The following is an 18,494-nucleotide window of genomic DNA, read 5'->3' on the forward strand; positions in this document are numbered from 1 at the left end:
AGTAAAAACATAGTGACCAGCCCACATAGCAAAATATACTAAATTTTATGAGAATAAAAACTGAACTAAGATGACAGACTCCAGTGAATGAGCCAAAAAACACTCTATGCTTCCAGCAGCTCCTTGTGCAAGGGTACAGCTAAAGTGTGACAGCCCAGTTTCCAAAAGGCTTAATTATTTCAGCTGACATCCTGAACTCATCAACATGCAGTACTTGTGTGTTCTGAAGTGCCCACATGAGATAAAAACGAGGCACAGAAGTTTGGTGAGATTTTTTAAGTAGCTGGGGGAAAAAAGAAAAAAAAAAAGAAAAAAAAAATCAGATGAACCAGACTCAAATAATAAAGAGCGGGTGAGGTAGGCAAGCATTGGAGAGGTCAGCTCACCCTGACCACCGCAGCCAGAACAGAGGGTAAAGAAACAATTCCCGGCGGCATTCCAGGTCAGGAGTGCAAGAACCAAAAGCTTCAGCGTACACTGTAATGCAGCGCTTTAAAAAGCAGGGCAGCACACAGCCTCACCCTCAGCACCCTGCGCGCCTCAGAAAAATGCAGCAAAGCAGGTAAGCCCGATGAGGGCCAGGAGGAGACGGCAGAGGGAAAACGTGATAAATCCACGGCGCTATGTGGGTCAGCCGAATAGAAGGAACGATACCGTAGTATCACACGCACACACGCATCTGCAGACGCTACGTGAAAAACAAAATTAAGAGGGAGAACTGGAAAAAACAATTCCTATTATTCCAGCTGCAGTATGGGCGACGAAACCCAGAAACCTGAACTCGTGAGAGCGCTACGCCCGTTCCCAGCGCTTCCAGAACGGCTGCTCTTCCTGACAATACCCCCGAGCCGCCCAGCCCCACGAAGCTGAGCCCCCCTCTCGCGGGGCGGACTCCGGACCGCCGCTGGCCTTCAGCCACAGAAGCCCCCGGGACCAGTTCCTGCAACAGGATGCCCCGAGCACACCGCCCTCCCCGCCCCCCGCCTCACCTTGAAGGGGTTGTTGAGGTCCGGGTCGGCGAAGGGGTTGCTGTCGAAGTCCGACATGGCGGGGGCTGCGATCTCCGGGTGGTGGTGGCGGCGGCTCTCGCCCTGCGGCGCCCCACACTCGCCGGCTCGCGGGATGCCCCCCGCCCTTACACCAGCTGCTCCTGCGGCCCGACCCGAGCCCGCCCCCTCCGCACCTACCAGACGCCGAGCGCCGGCCTCCCAAAATGGCCGCCCCGGAAATGGCGTCGCCGGGCGAGACGGCACTGCGAGCGGGGAAAGCGGGGGGCCCTGGGCGGCAGGGAGGTGGTGCGGCTGGGAGAGCCCATGCGCGGCGCGGGGGAGGTTGGAGGTCATCCGAGGCATCCCCAGGAAGCCCTTGTGATGTGTCCACCGGCACAAAACCTGAATTCTTCTCCGTGCTTTCTAAAGAAATTATTTAAGTTTTCATTAAAATGCAAAAAGAAAGGGTTGGAACTGAGGCCTGAAGTCTGTCTGAAAGGAGCTGTTGCAGAGTAAATTTGGCTTTCTTAGTGTTAGTTGTTATTTTTTCCACCATATAACAACCACAGGCAAACTGCGGGTATTGTTACTTAGGGTTTGTTGAAGGCTGACTCAGAACATTAACCCACAGAATCATAGAATCATTGAGGTTGGAAAAGACTAAGATCAGATAGTCCAACCACCATCATACCCACTGAACACGATCCTTATACATGTACGTACAAAGGCTGGACCACAACATCAGAGGCATACACTGGCGGAACTGCAGTAGAGACTGAACCTTCCCACCAAATATCCTGTTGCATGTTGTTGCTGTGTGACAGTTGGCAGCAGAAGGGCACTCTGACAAAATGGCGTCTGACGTGGAAGTGCATATGAAACAAAGCTGCGTCACTGAACTCTTCCATGAGGAAAATATGGCACCTATTGACAGTCATCAATATTTGCTGAACGTTTATGGAGACCAGACAGTGAGTATGAGCACAGTGAAGCAGTGGGTGGTGTGTTTCAGCAGCAGTGGCAGTGACAGCAGGTCACCTCCGCTGCTGCAGTTTTCTGCAAGCACAGCACACAGGGTCTTATTCACTGCTGGCAAAAACACATACCTAATGGTTGTGCCTGTGTTGAAAAAGAGTTTTGTAGCTGAGAATGTGCTCTGTCACATAGTGCTGTTGTGCTCTTTGTTGAATTTCCCCTGTAAATCAACAGGAGGCATTATTTTTAGAGTGACCCACATATTTTAGTGGCTCTACTTTTGTCGTTACTCCCATCCTGTTCATCAACAAGTCAAGAAAAGTCCTGTGTGTACAGGAGGATTGACTTTGCATGCATCAGTAAAGAAAGCAATAATTACCACAAGGCTTCCTGTAATTTATGCAGAAGTTTCTCAATTATTTGTGAAGGACTGTCAGACATATGATGATATGCAAATGGGGCAAATCATGAAAGCATAGCTTCTGAGGAATAAAGCACTTTAAACTTTTTTGTTGCTATGAAGTGTAAAATAGTTCACGCTTCAAAAAACACAAAGGCAGCTGTTGTACAACGAACAAAATTGCATTACAGTATTAGTCACAGTCATCCATATAGCTCACTTACTGTGACAGCAAACTAAATCATGTTGTTTTCCAATATTTTCCCATGGCTCAATATATCATAGCTCAATGATACATGTTGATTATACAAAAGCTGTATGCACTGAAAACAGTGTGTTTGTTCTTTTTTCATCTGAATGTGTATGAATGCATTGTATGCATGCATGAATCAGTGAATGTTTGTCTGAAAGGAGCATCTTTTCTGATATGGCTGCTGATGCCTCAAATAATGGACATAGCAATGTTTCCCTGATAATAATTTCTTTGTGCACAGTTAAGGGGGAATAATCTGTCATTTCATCTGACTTTCAAGGCAATAATGAAAATGTGTTAGGATATTTTTTGAAAGGATAATAATTATTTTAGAGTCAACTGATAGAACTTTGACAGTGCATCGTTGCTTGCTGCTTGAAGTGTTGACTGGGAGATACCGACTTACTGCTAGCTAATAGAAAATGTGAATGAATATCTGCTTCCCACTAATTACTTACTTAATACTCCACATACACAACATGGGCAATATAAATGGTTATCATATCGTGCAGAGGGTTATATAATAGATTTTCTCAATTATTTACTTTGTCTTCTGAAGGACTTGAACTGCTTGTGTAAGTATGGTACTTGTATGCTCATGTTTAAGAAATCTTGTGTAAAGATCTGACCCAAGAGAATTCCTTCAACTCCTGGTTTTCTCAGTTTTCTAGCGCTTGTGTGGGATTCACTATATGTCAGCCTCAGAAGGTGAGGAGGAATGCTGAAGTCAGATTTTTTTTTTTAATTATTTTTTGCAATCTATGATGGCTGAATGCTGAGTAGACAACCAAGTGATCTGTCATTATCATCTCTCTCTCCTGATAAAGTAGATCACACATTTACAGAGGATGGATCTTTGAAGCGTAAAGCCATGCTGTAACAAGTAAGCCCCAGTAACCACTCTGAAGAAGAGTGTTCCTCTTCATAGAACAGTAAAGTTTGTGCAGCACCATAGGCAAGCTTAGTTGTTAGAAAAAAAAGCAGGGATGGGGAATGTTATCACACCACACAAGCACTTTGTGGAGGTTCTGCTGCAGAGTGTAGGCAAAATGACTGGCACGGCTAGAAACTCATCTAGAAACAAGCAAGAGGGTGCTTTGGGAATCTTACTGCAAGCTGCAGCTTCAGATTAGAACATACGCAGATCCCAGTTTTAACTTCTTGCTGAAAGTTTGGACAGGAGACACCTAGTTTGTTAGGTAAAACTTCAACAGAAGAGTTACTCACTAAGAGCTCCTGGAAGAATTTAAAATGGCTGGAATGCAAAAGTTTCTCTTTTTCTAGGTTGCACAGCAGAGAGATTTTCTTACAAAATGTTGAAAGGATTTTAACTTCAAAGAGAGAAAAGAGAAGTGTGACATGAGTACTTCAGAATAGCAGTTGAAGGTCATGAGCTGCAGTATTCCCCCAAAACAGCTTTCTTCACTTAAAAGAAAAAAATAGTCTGAAGAACAGTTACTTGGAGTGGCTGATTTCACTTTTGTCTGGGTGCATGAAGGGCATGCTGTAAAATAACAAGATTGGATCATTCTTGGCTTGCTCAGTGAATCCTTCCTGCTGACCTGGAATGACACTGCTCAATGTCATGTTCTTCATCATGAAGGTGAAAGATGTCCCCAGTGGAGCCGTCAGTCTGTCCTGTTCTTCCTGTTCCCCATAGACCTATTCGACTGTCTATTTGGGAGCTGTACAAAGGCATGTTGTCAGCAGCAAACAATTTTTCCCATTTTCTTCCCCTATGGACCAAATCGCTGGTCCTCATCCAAGGAGCAGAGCCCTTACTTCTCCCGTGGCAGCAGATGCCTGTATTTTAGGAATATGCAAGCACAGCACAACTATCCCCAGCACAAAGTCTTTGTGTTGCTCCCAGATTGAACCTCTCTGCCTGCTTTCCACAGGCAACATGGAAGACGTGAGTGTAGGCCCTGGGTGACTGTATGCCATGAGCACACTTGCAGAGCCCTGCAGTCATTAGTACTGGGCAAGACAGCAGGGTATATCATGGAAGAAGGGTTACTCTTTCTGAAAAAAACATGCTTATCTCTCTAGCAGGGGGTAAAATAATAGTTCACTGGTGATCTGAAGAGTTGTGACACCTGTGGCTGAAGACACACACTGCAGCAAACGGTGCCTTTAAGAGGATGGCTGAAAAACTAGGAGCCGGTGTGTGGGAGCAAGGAATAGTAAACTACAGTCATGAGTGAAGATATGGCAAATCAAACACATGCTGTCTGGTAGCGCTCTAGGCAGCTGTGGAGTGAAGCCAAGTGTTGCTGGCAGTCTGTGCTGCGCTCACGTGTTCTAGCACCAGTGCATGAGGGGTAAGAAAGCCAAGGCAGGTGAGAGCAGAGCTGGATCAGCAGTGGGCAGACCTAAGCCTCACCTGCCTCTTACTCCTGCTGTGTTACCCTCTGCTGTGTGATACCACAGATGGCTGTCTTCTGCAGCCCATTGCTAGCGCTTCCCCAGGGTAGGACTGTTCTCATGAGGAGTTAAACCAATAGATTTCAGAGGACATTGTCTAAATAGCAGCAGGACTTGTGCTATGACCTCTTCCAGCCAAATAATTAATGCTAATAACTTTTCAGCATGTTTCTCATCCCTTCTAATTTAAAAATGTACATAAATTGTCGAATATAAATAGTTGTCTGCATTTTAATTATGTTTTCTATTTCTTTCTAATCACTCCTTGTATTTTCTTCATTGAGCAATTATTAAGTTGCAATTATTAAGCAATTACATTGCAATTAGAAAGCAATTGAATTGCAGTTCTGGGATCTGGAAAACGACCTAGAAAGTGATCTGTATACATTGTCAAGAAGTGAGTAATTCGAAACTGTGGTCCTGAAATGTCAGAAATTCTGTTCAGCAAGAAATAAGGAAAAAAAAGAGATTGGGAAAAAAAAAAAAAAAAAAAGATGTGGGGAATGGTGAGTTTTGGTTTTAGTTCAACTATATGCAGCTTTGAAGAACAACAAACATGGAGATTTGCATAAAGAATACCATGCAGGACATTCCTCATGTGCAGGTGCAAGTAGCTGCAAATTTTCACCCAGAGCCCAAAGCCATGCATATGTGGTGAATAGGCTTGGGGGAGTCTAGCCTGCTGTCATTCCATCTCTGTATGTATGTATTCTCCCTGTATGTGACCATCAGTGAAGAAGAAAGCTTGTTTCTGGCACAGAGAGTCTCAATGCAGCTGCATCAGGATGCGTATAGCTGTCATCAGGCAAGGATCCATGCTTCTGCTGCTGCAGTGACCAGTCAGGCTGAAGCAAAAATGAGGTATTGCTTTTGCAGTATTGAATGGTGTCCTGGCAGTGGAGCGGTGCTTTAAGGGCACCTGTTTTGGGCTGGCAGCATAGGAAAAGTTTTATAGCATATGCACAAGGCAAGCTATTCTACAGAAACCAATTCGTACACAGCCCTGCAGGGAAATAGTATCAAGTAGCACACTGCTGCACGTGCAACTTCTTGCCATCCAACAACCTCTACTGTTAGCTCTTGATAATTGAGCAGTGCAGTTGGAAAAGTGCCCTTGTGCCTGAACTGATGCAAGCCTGTACTCCAGAGTAATGTGACAAAAATGCAAACGTGGCATCACAACTTTAGACAGTGAGGGAAATTTAAGGTGGTTTCCTGCAGTCTGAAGCTATATTTCAGATATACAAAAAACAAAATTCCAAGATAAAATCCAATGTAAAATGGTGAGAATAATCTTGCAGATTACCATGCTGCTGGGAGATATGTTGTGGTGGGGATGCTTTGAAGGCTGCAGTAGCAGACATAAAGTGAAACTGGCAGAAGGAATTACATCTGTATGATGTAAACATTTAATAAGAGAGACATAGCATTGAAAGAACATAGGAAAGACTTTGGTTTAATTTAGATAACAATGATTCTTATGGGTTCATGTCAGATTTATATGTAAAGAAGAAAAATGAATGATGGCCAGAAAGTTCAAAGCAGAGATGACAGTAAACTGGAAGTCAGGTGACCAGATATCTTTTTATAATGGTTTTCAGGTTCACATTAAAGTTGATTTCTGAGAATTTATCTAGAGCAATGATGCAAAAAGAAACTGAAGCCTTATCGTGTCATAGGCATATGGATATCGGTATATGCTCTTTTACATAGCAATCCTTTTCAAAATAATCCATAGTAACAACACCTTTCAGAAATCTCTGTCAACCCTCCTTTTGCAAACAATACAACAATGAAAAATTAAATGCTCGTTTTTCCTTGACAGCATATATAATACAGAGTTGTTCTCTCCCTTTCAGACTAAAGAGTGTGTTTTCATAGACATAGCATGTAGGATTCAGTATTTATGAAAACACATCATTTTAAGGATTGGCTTTTAAAAAATCTTTTGCTTCTTACTTGTGCATTGAAATAGAAAGGTATGAAGGAAAGAGAATGGGAAAGAGCTAGCAGAAGGCATTGACGTAGAAAAGAGCACTTGAAGTTTCCAATGGCTACTCACAGACAGTGGTAAAGACAGCATGGTTTGAAATGAGAGATAACTATTGCACAAAGGTTCACATTTAAAAACATGCTTTTTAAAAAATAAATCAATCTTTCCTTTGAATGTGCCCTTTGACATTCGTAGCGGGTCATTTATCATACCCTTCAAAGGAAAAACATCTTGGTAGAACTAAAAAAAAAAGACAACCAAAACCCACAACACCCACTTGTTATTTTCAGAGGCTCATGTTCAGAAGGGGCAAATTATGGATATGGAACTGACAGATTTTAGCATGCAGATTAATCTGCCTCTGAAAAAGAAGAAACATAAATGTTTGTTGAACTTGTATTTCTTCAGATTTAAAATCAATTAGAAAGAAAGGGAATTTTCTCTTAAAAAATGCAGTAATTGCTTTCTCATTTTTAATAACAGTAGCTCAGTGAAGGGTTTTGAGAAGAAAATAATCTTTTCTTTAGAACGCTACAGATCTCTGGGGAAACAATTCCAACATATATTCCATTTTCTACTGACTCATTTTACAGATTCATTTTGGAAAAAAAAAAAAAATAAGAAAGAAAGAAAAGAGAGCAGCACTGCTGCTAGCTGCCAGGAAGAAATACAACAGGGCAGCCAGATCTGTCATTTCATTGTGACCTTGATCTGTTGTATAGAAAAAATGCTGTAATTATAACCTTTAAAATGCTAGCAGTTACCTAAACTTAGTTGAATCAATGATTAAACAAAGCCATGCTGCAAATATATCAAAAATCTATGCCTTTTAAAAACTTTCTGGGTCTGAAGCATTTAATGAAAGGGAAATAGAATTGTACTATTGGCTCAAAAGTTAATTATTTAGGAGCAGCTCTTTGTTTTCAGTTGGTATTATAGTTAACAAAAAATCATAATACTTGCTAATGAAATGCATCGCTTCTTATAAAAGCCCACTTTAGATGTTACAACACTGGGAGGTTAAAACATAACCTTGTCATCCCAGGATTTCCAAAAAATGTAAAATTCCCAGGGCAACATGAATGAACCCAGAGTGAATTCTGCAGGAGAATTAACTGTATCTACATTTATATACATGTAAGTGTTAATGGCTTAAAGCCGAAAGTCATATATTTTGTAAAATTTGTATTTCCTAGTGTCAAATTAAAAGTAAATACTATAATATGCAAAGAAATCTTGAAATCATAGACAAGAGATTTCTTGTTACGGTCACATGCCCAAGCCCCTCATTTAAAAAAACATAACTGTTTTTGCCGTAGACTCAAAAGCAGCCTTTGAATTAACTTACAGAATTAGATGAGAATGTCCTTTTGTTTTGTTCTCTGTTTGTTTGATTCTTCTCTGACAGACCCTTTTTTTTTTTTCTGATTTTCACGGTAAAATAGGAGAGATCTGATAGACATTAGCCATTAGCCAGAAACTGCTGTTGTGAAAAAAAAATATGAAGTTAAGACCTAAGTATGTAAGCAGAAAACTCATTTGAGGTTTGCCAAATGTCTGAGAGGAAATATTCTTCAAAACACAGTGGGCAAGTGCTGAATTCCTGGCACCTCGACTCCAAGGAAGAAGTATGGTGGCAAGCTGAACATTAATTTAATAGTATAAATGAGACTCCTTACATAAACAGGAGTTTACAAAAGTAATAGCCTTCTTCCAGTGAAGGAGGAAAATGGCCCTAGCGTACTTTACATTAAAGAAGATCTAGTTCATAAGCAGTTTCACACATGGAGTAGTTCTCTGGGAGGGTTTTTTCTGGGAAATGAGACGTACTTCCATCTTTTGTTCAAGCAGTTATTCCACTGTATAAAGTGCTACTTATCTTTAGAAATTCGTCTTCAGCACCTTTTTCAGTGAGTATGTGTTCCTCCTCTTTCCTCAGGTTCTCTCTACAGAACTAAACAGCAAAGCAAATAATTAAGTTTTTCACCATTATCAGTGGGTGTGCAGGTCCATTCCTATAGAAATAGTCTTCCATCATGCCAAACAAATGTGCCATTCCACAGGATGTTTAAACATTTGATAGTGGCACTGTAAGGTCTAGATCTGCTATGAAATGTGGCTTGGTGAAAATGGTAATTAAAGGGTTCCATATTTATCACCTTTCTGCTTTCCAAATATAGCTAGACTAGCATTCAGAGAGTGTGTAATTTTGCAAAATTTTGAGTCAAGAACACAGATACTTTATTTCAAAAGTATGATTGCATTGTAAAATATCTCTTCTTAAACTTGCAATATTTATGGCAACAGAATAAAGAAGTTGAATACTGTCTGCTTAGTGTCCAGTTCACTTCTCTGAGATGCACTTAACATTTCAGAAATGCTTAGTAAGTAACAATATTGTTCCTGTTTTTGTGAAAGGGCGTCTCTTGGAGCACTGTGGAAATGCTAAGAGAAGGGAATCAGCAAAATAAACTTGCATTAAGTTCATGTCAAAAGTGGAACTTGAGATAAGTGCTCCATCCACTTAGTAGCAATCTGAGAAATGTTTAAAAAGGGATGCATTTTCACCTAGACGTTCCATACAAAAGATAAGCTTGGTCAGTGATTTTGCCAAGCATTTGCAATGAAGCATAAGCTAAAATGAAGTTAGTATGTTAGCAAGGCAGTCAGACTGGCCCCCTTTCTCATACACCCTCAGCAAGGCTTTCACCATCCCACGTCATTCCCTACCTCATCCATTCCCATGATTGTTTTTCCTCACTGATACCTTCACAGAATGCTGTTGCAAAATTCATTTGCACATCAGTTTTTGAATCCTCCTTCTTTCTCTGTCACATCCTTTGTGAAATGAGGCCTGTGTGATTTTATATTCCTCTTAGATGGCTGGGAAAACAGTACTATCATATAAAGATTAAAGTGTTCTATGAAACAGGTTGCACTTGGTTTATACGGTTAATTTTGAGATGCTGTTTGTGATCTGCATTAGCTCTCAGTCTAAGCTTTTCCTGTTGAATCACATATGCAATTCACACTGGGTTGACTTGGAATTTGGTCTTTTAAGACCATATCCTTGAGATGATACATTACAAAACAATCTCCATTGGCTCTGCGTTTCAGATTTCCACGTGAAATTTTGTAAGGTAGTTTTAATAGCTTTCATTCTAGGCACTTTTTTTTTTTTTTTTTTTTTTATCAAGGGCTTCCAACAGTTTGTAGTACAAAGAGTTTAAACGAATCTATTATAAACACGTTGTCTAGGGTTGTATGCCATAAGTGAACCCTTACACTACTTTCAAGACTTAAGTGATTTTTTTTCTGATCCTGATGTGAAATCATCTCCCTCGCCTCCCTCTTTCTCCGTATATTCAAATACAGTATGCACATATGTATGCACACACACACACATATATATCTGCATATATAGATATTTCTATTTTATATATATACATAAAACATATAGAAGCAAATTACCTGCCACCCAAAGAGCCATATACTGCCTCCCATGCTTTTACATTCTGGAGATTGCTTCATAATTATCAGGATTTTTAGAATAAAGGTTTGGTGCTTGGTTACATTGCAGGATCTAGGTCAGTGAGTTCTCTTCTTATTCTGAAGACATGTTTCCTCTAGGAATTATGTGGCAGCACTGCCCTGATTTGGCCTGCTACAGGATTGTTTCAGCTGTTCCACTTTGCATGTGATCTGACAATTCAATGTTTAGGAAATTTAAAGGTCTCTTCAGCATTCTTTTGTGGATTAATAGAGATACAGAAGCCCAACTATTCACTTACAGCCCTGGAAATCTTCATGCTGTTTCACTGATAATAATATATCCCCATTTCCATCATAGTAATTAATTGACGTTCCATATTTTATTGAAACAGGTTCTCCTACTTCAGAACATTAGTGTCAAAACAACTGATTTTATTACCTATACGTTTTAGCAATTATCTGTCATCTACTGTTTCCAGCTACAGTGCTGTATATGTGGTTTATAGTAAAGTAGTTTATGCCCTCAATTCTGGAAACAAACAAGCAAACAAAAAAACAGCAAACAAACGAACAAAAAAACACCAACTTTATTTCCTGTATTCATTTCCAACTTTACTATGTACACTGTATGAGAAACATAAAGTCATAAGCATCTAATTAATTCTTATTTTCTGTTTCCAGCACATAAATCCCTCAGCTTCTTCTGTATCACTCATCAATTGCCCTAATGGCTTTATAGTTAAAATGAGCGGTAAGTATGAGAAGAACTTAAGTCCATAGGTTTTTTTCCTCTATCATATCATTTTTTTCTAGTCTTAGTAACTGAGGAAGTCGTTATTTAAAGTTCATTTTTGCAAGTGTTCCCCAAAACAATTTTTTTAATGGTCTAAATAAAAGAGGATATTTTGACCATGTGATTACTTTTCCGTCTTAGTTGTACTTAGTTGTTTTTTCAGTAGTCCTAGATTTCTGTGCCTTGTGTAAATTGTTGTCTTGCACACAGGCTCGCTTTTGTTTCACAAGCAATTTTCCTTTTCTTCAGCAGTGATAACCTTTTTTAAAATCTGAATGACAATTTTTGATGACATTTTTCCTTAAAAAATGTTCCGTAAATAAAAAGGCTTACAGGTTGTTGTAGCTAAGAAGCATTCATCTGATTCCTATGTCACAGCTATGTCTGCCTGATGGAAAAAGCTTAGTAAGCACTGCTTTTCATTTTGAGACCAGAGTGAGCATGTTTACTAATTTACTTTTACCTATATTAAAAGGCAGTATCTAAAGATGTAGCCTCCAGATTGATGGCTTTTAATTATGAAATTTTTATGTTTCTTTCTTGTAATTGGATTGTTTGTTACTCCCTCTTTTATTCATACCTAAATGGACATTTCCAGCCTTTGAGCTATGCTGCTTTCCAGGCCTCTCCTCTCTGCAGGAATATGTTTGGAAAACTCTATTAAACCATGTTAATTTCTGTGTAAAGACTTTACACAGGAATGGCGGGATAAAGGGTGATGGGCACAAACTGGAACACAGAAGGTGCCACCAACATGAGAAAAAACAACTTCACCTTGAGGGTGACAGAGCAGTGGAACAGGCTGCCCAGAGAGGCTGTGGAGTCTCTTCCAGAGATACTCAAAACCCACCTGGATGTTCTCCTGTGCAACCTACTGTAGGGAACCTGTTCTAGCAGAGGGGTTGGACTAGGTGATCACCAGAGGTCTCTCCCAACCCCTGCAATTCTGTGATTCTGTACAGTGTATTTCCATTAATATAAACTTATAGCTACTCTGAAGGTAACGAATTAGTATCTTAACAGTTTCACTAAAATGTTGTGCAGATGACATCAAAATTTCATTTCTAAGTTTTTGGACTAACCCTTGCCTGAAAATAGTTAATAATGAGATAAAAAATAGCAACTTCATCACTTCAAGGTTCTTTTCACGTAGTCCTGTACTTTGCATTGTATAAAAGATCATCTCTTTTCTACTTATTTACTGCTATGTGTAAAATCTTAGTTTTTCAGAGCGTACGAGGTATTTTTAAGAACTGCAACTACATTAGTATGCTATTACATGTTGGTATGAAACAAGGTCACCTGGTTGAACCCATGCTCAAGCAGGGACATCCAGAGCATGGTGGTAGGGACTTCAAAGAAAACTCCGTGGCCTCTGGGCAACCTGTGCCAGTGCTCCATCGCCTGCACAGCACAGAAGTGCTGCCTGATGTTCAGAGGGAACCTCCTTCGTCCCAGTTTGTGCCCATTTTCTCTTGTCCTGACACTGAGCACAATTGAAAAGAGCGTGTCTCCATCTTCTTTGCATTATCCATTCAGGCATTTATGGGCATGGAGGAGATCCTTCCTGAGCCCCCTCTAGCCTGAACAGCCCCAGCTCTCTCAGCCTCTCCTCACAGGAGAGGACTTCCAGTCTCTTCATCATCTTCAAGACCCTCCATTGGATTCTCTCCAGTTTGTCTGTGTCTCTCTCGTACTGGGAGACCCAGAACTGGACACAGCACTTTAGGTGTGGACTCATCAATGCTGGGTAGAGAAGGGGGAGGGGGTCCTGCACTTGACCTCCTGGCCTTACTTTGCATAATACAACTGAGCATGCTGTGAACCCTGCTTTTCTTCAAGGGCACGTTGCTGACTGATGTTCAACTTGGTGCCCACCAGGGGCACCAGAGCTTTCTCCAGGGCTGCTTTCCAGGTGGGTGGCCCTGAGCACTTGCCGGTGCCTGGGGCTGTTCCTCCCCCCACGTGCAGGGCTCTGTACTTCTTGTTGAGCTCCATGAGGTTCATGAGGTACAGTTAAGGAGCCATACTGAATAACTGCAAACAGAAGGGCCTTTCTACTAAGCTGACAAAGCCCTACCAAAGGGGAGACAGGGTATTTAGTCTCACCTCTTCCTGGAGCGTTCCTCTGCAAATTTACTGGCTATTTTATTTGTTATGTGAAGGAACATCTTTACTTTCTAGGGAAGAAAAAAGGTTGTCCATTTTCATAATATTCAGAAGTGGTGGCAAAGAGAGGATAAACAAGTGCTAGCTGTCTAAGCCTAATGAATGAAAAACCATTAACTAGAAAAGAGTTATAATCCAAGAGCAAACACATGCTAAAATAGCTGAGAAAGTTCCTTATGCTGCCCTAAATTGAACTGCGGGGCTATCAGTAAGTAGAAGGACACAACTGAGCAAGTGTTTTGATGGTTCCATAAACCAGTGTGGAGGGAGATGGAATTTCTCCATTACATCAAGTGGTGCCTTGTGGAAGAGAAATGACAGTGTTTTCTGTAACTAAACTTACTATTTCTGAAGCATGAGTTATTATCTAGAGTACTTACTTCATTATCAGAGTAGTAAAGCCTTTTTACTTCTTCCCAGAGAAGAAGAAAAGCATTCAATATAATAATAAAGAAGCCAATTCATGTGGAAACATGTGAGAGAAAAAGGGAAAAGGAACTGGTTAAAGGATCTCTTTTCTCAGAAGCACGCCTCTGTGAGGAGTAAACATCTATTTCAGTTCTTGTGTGTCTCATTCCACAACATCTGGAATGCTTAAGAGGTCAAACCTGTGTAACCAAAACTCTCTTTTTCTTCAGTGGCAAGCTGGAGTAATTAAACCTAGCTTTTTAACAATCTGCTTTATTACTGCACTACCACTGTGCAACTGTAAGCTATATGTTCAGCAACAGACCTCCAGAAAAAAAGGAAAAAGAGCTACAACTTCTGAAATTGATTGGTCAAATAAAGAGATACCAAAAAAGTGAAAATGAAAATAATCCAAACATAAGTGATTAAAGTTGAAGTTGGACTCTCCTCATGGTTAACTGAGACATCCTTTTGTTTGTATGGAAGCTCCACCAAGTCAGGATAGCTACTGAAATAATGAAAGAGCGCTTACACAAATAGAGAACAAGTCAAGCCCTTAGCCTGAACCTTTACCCATTTGGTAGAAAAGGGGAAACTGTAATGCGGATATTTTTTCTGTGTTAAGAAAGGCAGAGTAGGCAACAAAGGACATTGAAATCTAATGTGAAACCATGAAGTGACCTACAAGTAAATAAACACTATACATTGTTTATCTATACTTTAAGGTGGAGAAAACATTTCTTTTTCAATGCTAAATCTAAAGCAATTAAGTGAAGAAACATGCCATATCAATAGTCATATTCTAAGAATTACCGAGTACAACTGAATAATACTAAGTATTACCAGTAGAGTTAATCTTTTAAGAGGATAAACGCATTAAGCAATGTAAAAATCTAATGTTATGCATGAGCCTTCAATTAAAACTATTTCACAAAATGTAATATTAAAAGAAAATGTTGAATACAAAGAAAAGTGAAAACAACTTGTTTAAACATCAGTGGTTGTTCGCACTGTATACAGCTCAAGTTACAATGCCATTGGTATAACTTGAGAACCAAAGAAAAAAAAACAAATTAACACATTATATTTACCTTGCACTTAGCAGAGGGGTTGAAACTAGATGATCATTAGGGTCCTTTTCAACCCAGGCCATTCTATGATTATGGAAAAACAATTGTCTAAATTGAATTAAATTCCAAGAATAAAATCTATATACAATTTTATTATGCATTGAAATAAAAAAAAAAAAAAAATCCCATTGCACTTGCTCTAAACAGAGAAGAACCTGGGCAGAGAATCTCAATGTTATTAAGAAAATAATGTTATGATCCTTACAAAAATAAGATAAGAAGGATCTGAAGACTGCAGTAGTACAACTGTCTTTCCCCTAAGTTTCTTTAGTGGTTTTAGGGCTTTGCATGGATTAGAGATTACTCTGATACATTCTTAATATTCAAAAGCTATATTGCAGCAGTCTGTTATTAATATCCAACTCTTCTCTCTGCTCTAGAAAAAAAGCTTGCCTTAAAAACCGTGAGATTTCAACAATAGCAACACAATGTTTCTAATATGTATTTCAAATTTCTATCTTTCAGGCAACACTTTTACAGTATTTGAATGGTTTGCTGCTGCAAAGATGGCAGACTGAAGATTTAAAGGTGAGAGTCCCATGTACCCATATTCATCCAGCAGTACAGGTTATTCTAGTTCAAATAAAATTCTAACTTCTGTTGCTTCACTTCATCTTGTTTTCATATAACTTCTGCAGCTAAGTAGCTGTTTAAAGGAAAAAATATATATATCAATATTCCTTTCTATAAGTTACGTGTTACAATAGAAATACAAATCAGATGGCTCCAAATGTGAAATGATAAGTGAAGCAATGAAAGATACGGCACCCAGTAGTAATTCTGGTAAGTGGCTAAATTGAAAATTACTAAAATGAATATCTCATCACTCATTTTGACTTGTCTGTCTTGTTTAGATGGAGATCTCTTACAGGCTTGCTCTGATTTAGCTTTAAGTAGATGCCTGGTGAACAGGTAAGCATTATTTAAATAATGACACTTCAGTAGTGAATTAACTTTTTCTTGTGCAATTAAGTAATAGTCTATCACATTGCTCACCTACTAAATTGTCTTTTTGCTATCTTCATTATTACATATTAGTCACCCACATTAATTACTCAGGCAAACCATACAGTGAGTGACTCCTTTCAAGGACCAGGGCTAAATCCATTCCATGCAGCAGCTGATAGCATTGGTGAGAAGAGAGGGAATGGTTATAATTGTACTCAGGGATATTTCATACATTCAGTGTGATGTGGAATGATAAAACTGGAGGGCCTGGCTGAAGTGTGGGTAGCTGCTGCTTGGTGACTGGCTGATCATCAGTGTCAAATGGTGAGCAATTGCATTATGCATCACTTGTTTTATATATACATATGTACAATTGTTGTTACTGTCATTATTGCTCATGTTATTGTTTCCCTTCCTTTTCTGCCCTATTAAACTGTTTTCATCCCAGCTTATAAGTTTTGCCTTTTTCTAATTCTCCCTCCCACATCCGAATGTTGGGGAATGAGTGAACAGCTGCGTGGTACTGAGCTGCCTGACAGGTTAAATCACAATACTTCGTCATGGGACTAGGATACTTTCCAATAAATTTACTTATCTTCTCTTGTTTTCATGATTCATGAACTCTACAACAACTTACATATTCTGGCAGGCCTTCAGACAGATGGTTAAATAGATATGAGGGTAAATTTGCCTTACAGATCTAAAACTTTGTCCAACTTTACATTTCTTTTTGGATGGGATTAATTTGACTAAACCTGCAATGTATCCCTCCAATTAAAGCTGCTCATCTAAGATAATTTTTATAGTTAATAGCAAGATCTAGGACACGATACATCTGAGCAAGCAGCTACTTCAGAATGAAACTTTTTGGTCTACAGTAGAAAATCTCAGTCCTTGCATATTTATTCCGTTTTAGTGTGCATAGATTCCATTGCTTTTTCTGCCATTTTTCCAAACAAGAAATCACAGATGATGATTGCTAGGCTTTTTGTAGAACAGCCTAGAAATCTCCTGTGGTAGCAGTGGAAATCTGAAAATCTGCCTTAATTTTAAGAATGACCCATCTCTTCAATTTTTTATGCAGTTGTACTGGTGCTAACATTTATTTCATAACCACTAAAACTAAAATTAATACTGTCTCCAGACATAGCTTTTCTTCTTCATGTTTTGTTATTTTGTGTCTCTCTGATTTGCTGCAAAACTAATGAAAATGTTCTGTTGGAAGTGCCATCATTTGGCACACACTTCAGTGCACTGATTATCCTTCTGGAGGGAATTAACAAATTAAATAACATACTTCCAAAAGTTTAGCCAGGTTGATTGAAGTCAATCTTTCATTTGGTTCCTTGCTATTCAAAAAACATATGAAAATTATTTTAATATATTCTTATCAGTAAAGGCACTCATGGATTTTAATTTCTGAATTATACAGCACTTTTTGTTTTTCAGGATTTTCAATGTGCATGCAAAAGTGTATTTTTTCAAAGCTACTCGTTGTGCATAGAAAGATTAGGCATTGACATTACATGCATTTACAAAAGCAAATTTCTACAATATCTGTGCTAACTTTAAGTTAAATTAAAACACAAATCGAAGAAAGAATTTGCCATGGAATCTGCAAAATAGAAATACTTAATTGTTGAAAGCAAAAAATTTCTCCTGCTGCTCCTTTTAGACAACAGCCTATGTGGGATTCTGCCAAATTAGTTGTGAAAGCTCAGATGGTAGGATTAAACTTGCATTTTTAAAGTGCAATAAAATTCTACTCAAGCATAAATAATTTGGCTGCAGTGAATTGCAAAAGGGCATCATTAAACTTTGCTCTCAAAGCGACACACCTGAGAAAGTGAGATGGATGCAAGTCACGTGGTGGCATGCAAGAGACAAACAAATTTAAAGTTGTGGCACTTGGGATATTTAAGTTCTTGAAAAACACAACCATTTCTTTGATTTTCACGTTTTGTGACTGCAAAGAGAACAGGTGTTCGTTTGAGTCACGTGTTTGGAGTCTGGGTATTAAAATCAGTAGCCCAAACTTCTGAATGAGTTTTAGTCTCCCAGCAAAAGCTGCTAAAGTAGTTCTGCTAGCTTATTCCACACTCTCGTAGTCCTGTTTTTGTGATTTTTTAAATTCATGCTATTAAAAGAGAAAGAAGTTTCTTTTCACTTCAGTTTCTTCAGTCCTACACTCCATCTAGTTACCAATATCCAAAAGAGGTATTCAGTAATTTAGAATAAATTACTGGAAACTTAGCAGCGCACAGAGCTGTCACCACTACTAGCATCTGGGTCTGTTGTCCTGAAATCTTCACAAGTCCCATTTTAACTGTAGTTTGATCCTACCTGTGCAAAATGGTTAAAATTTTTCTACAGGTTCTTTTCTCTTGTAATAGTATCCTCATAAAAATAATCTTTCCCCATGTGAAAGCTGCAGTGCAATTAAACCTCACTGGTTCAGCATAGAAAGCCTTTGATGCTTCCCACTTGGATCTGATAAAACAAGAATTTTTCCAGCTCTGC

The 18,494-nt window shown here is 39.2% G+C and overlaps 1 protein-coding gene and 1 long non-coding RNA gene across 2 annotated transcripts in view; one reads left to right on the forward strand and one right to left on the reverse strand.

The window, feature by feature from the left end:
* Positions 1-1,210, reverse strand: part of SCAMP1 (secretory carrier membrane protein 1) — a 38,923-nt gene extending 37,713 nt beyond the window's left edge. The window contains exon 1 of the mRNA NM_001277993.2: positions 990-1,210. Within this exon, the coding sequence (NP_001264922.1) occupies positions 990-1,046 (57 nt within the window). The 5' untranslated portion in view covers positions 1,047-1,210. The remainder of the gene's footprint in view (positions 1-989) is intronic.
* A 96-nt stretch (positions 1,211-1,306) lies between these two features.
* On the forward strand, positions 1,307-16,520 carry LOC121108558. The gene is made up of 4 exons (XR_005843165.2): positions 1,307-1,960; positions 11,208-11,277; positions 15,492-15,554; positions 15,881-16,520. It is a non-coding gene; the product is annotated as an uncharacterized LOC121108558 (long non-coding RNA).
* Positions 16,521-18,494: the final 1,974 nt, after the last annotated feature.

Source organism: Gallus gallus, chromosome Z (assembly GCF_016699485.2).
Source record: "Gallus gallus isolate bGalGal1 chromosome Z, bGalGal1.mat.broiler.GRCg7b, whole genome shotgun sequence".
In the NCBI taxonomy this organism is placed as follows: domain Eukaryota; kingdom Metazoa; phylum Chordata; class Aves; order Galliformes; family Phasianidae; genus Gallus; species Gallus gallus.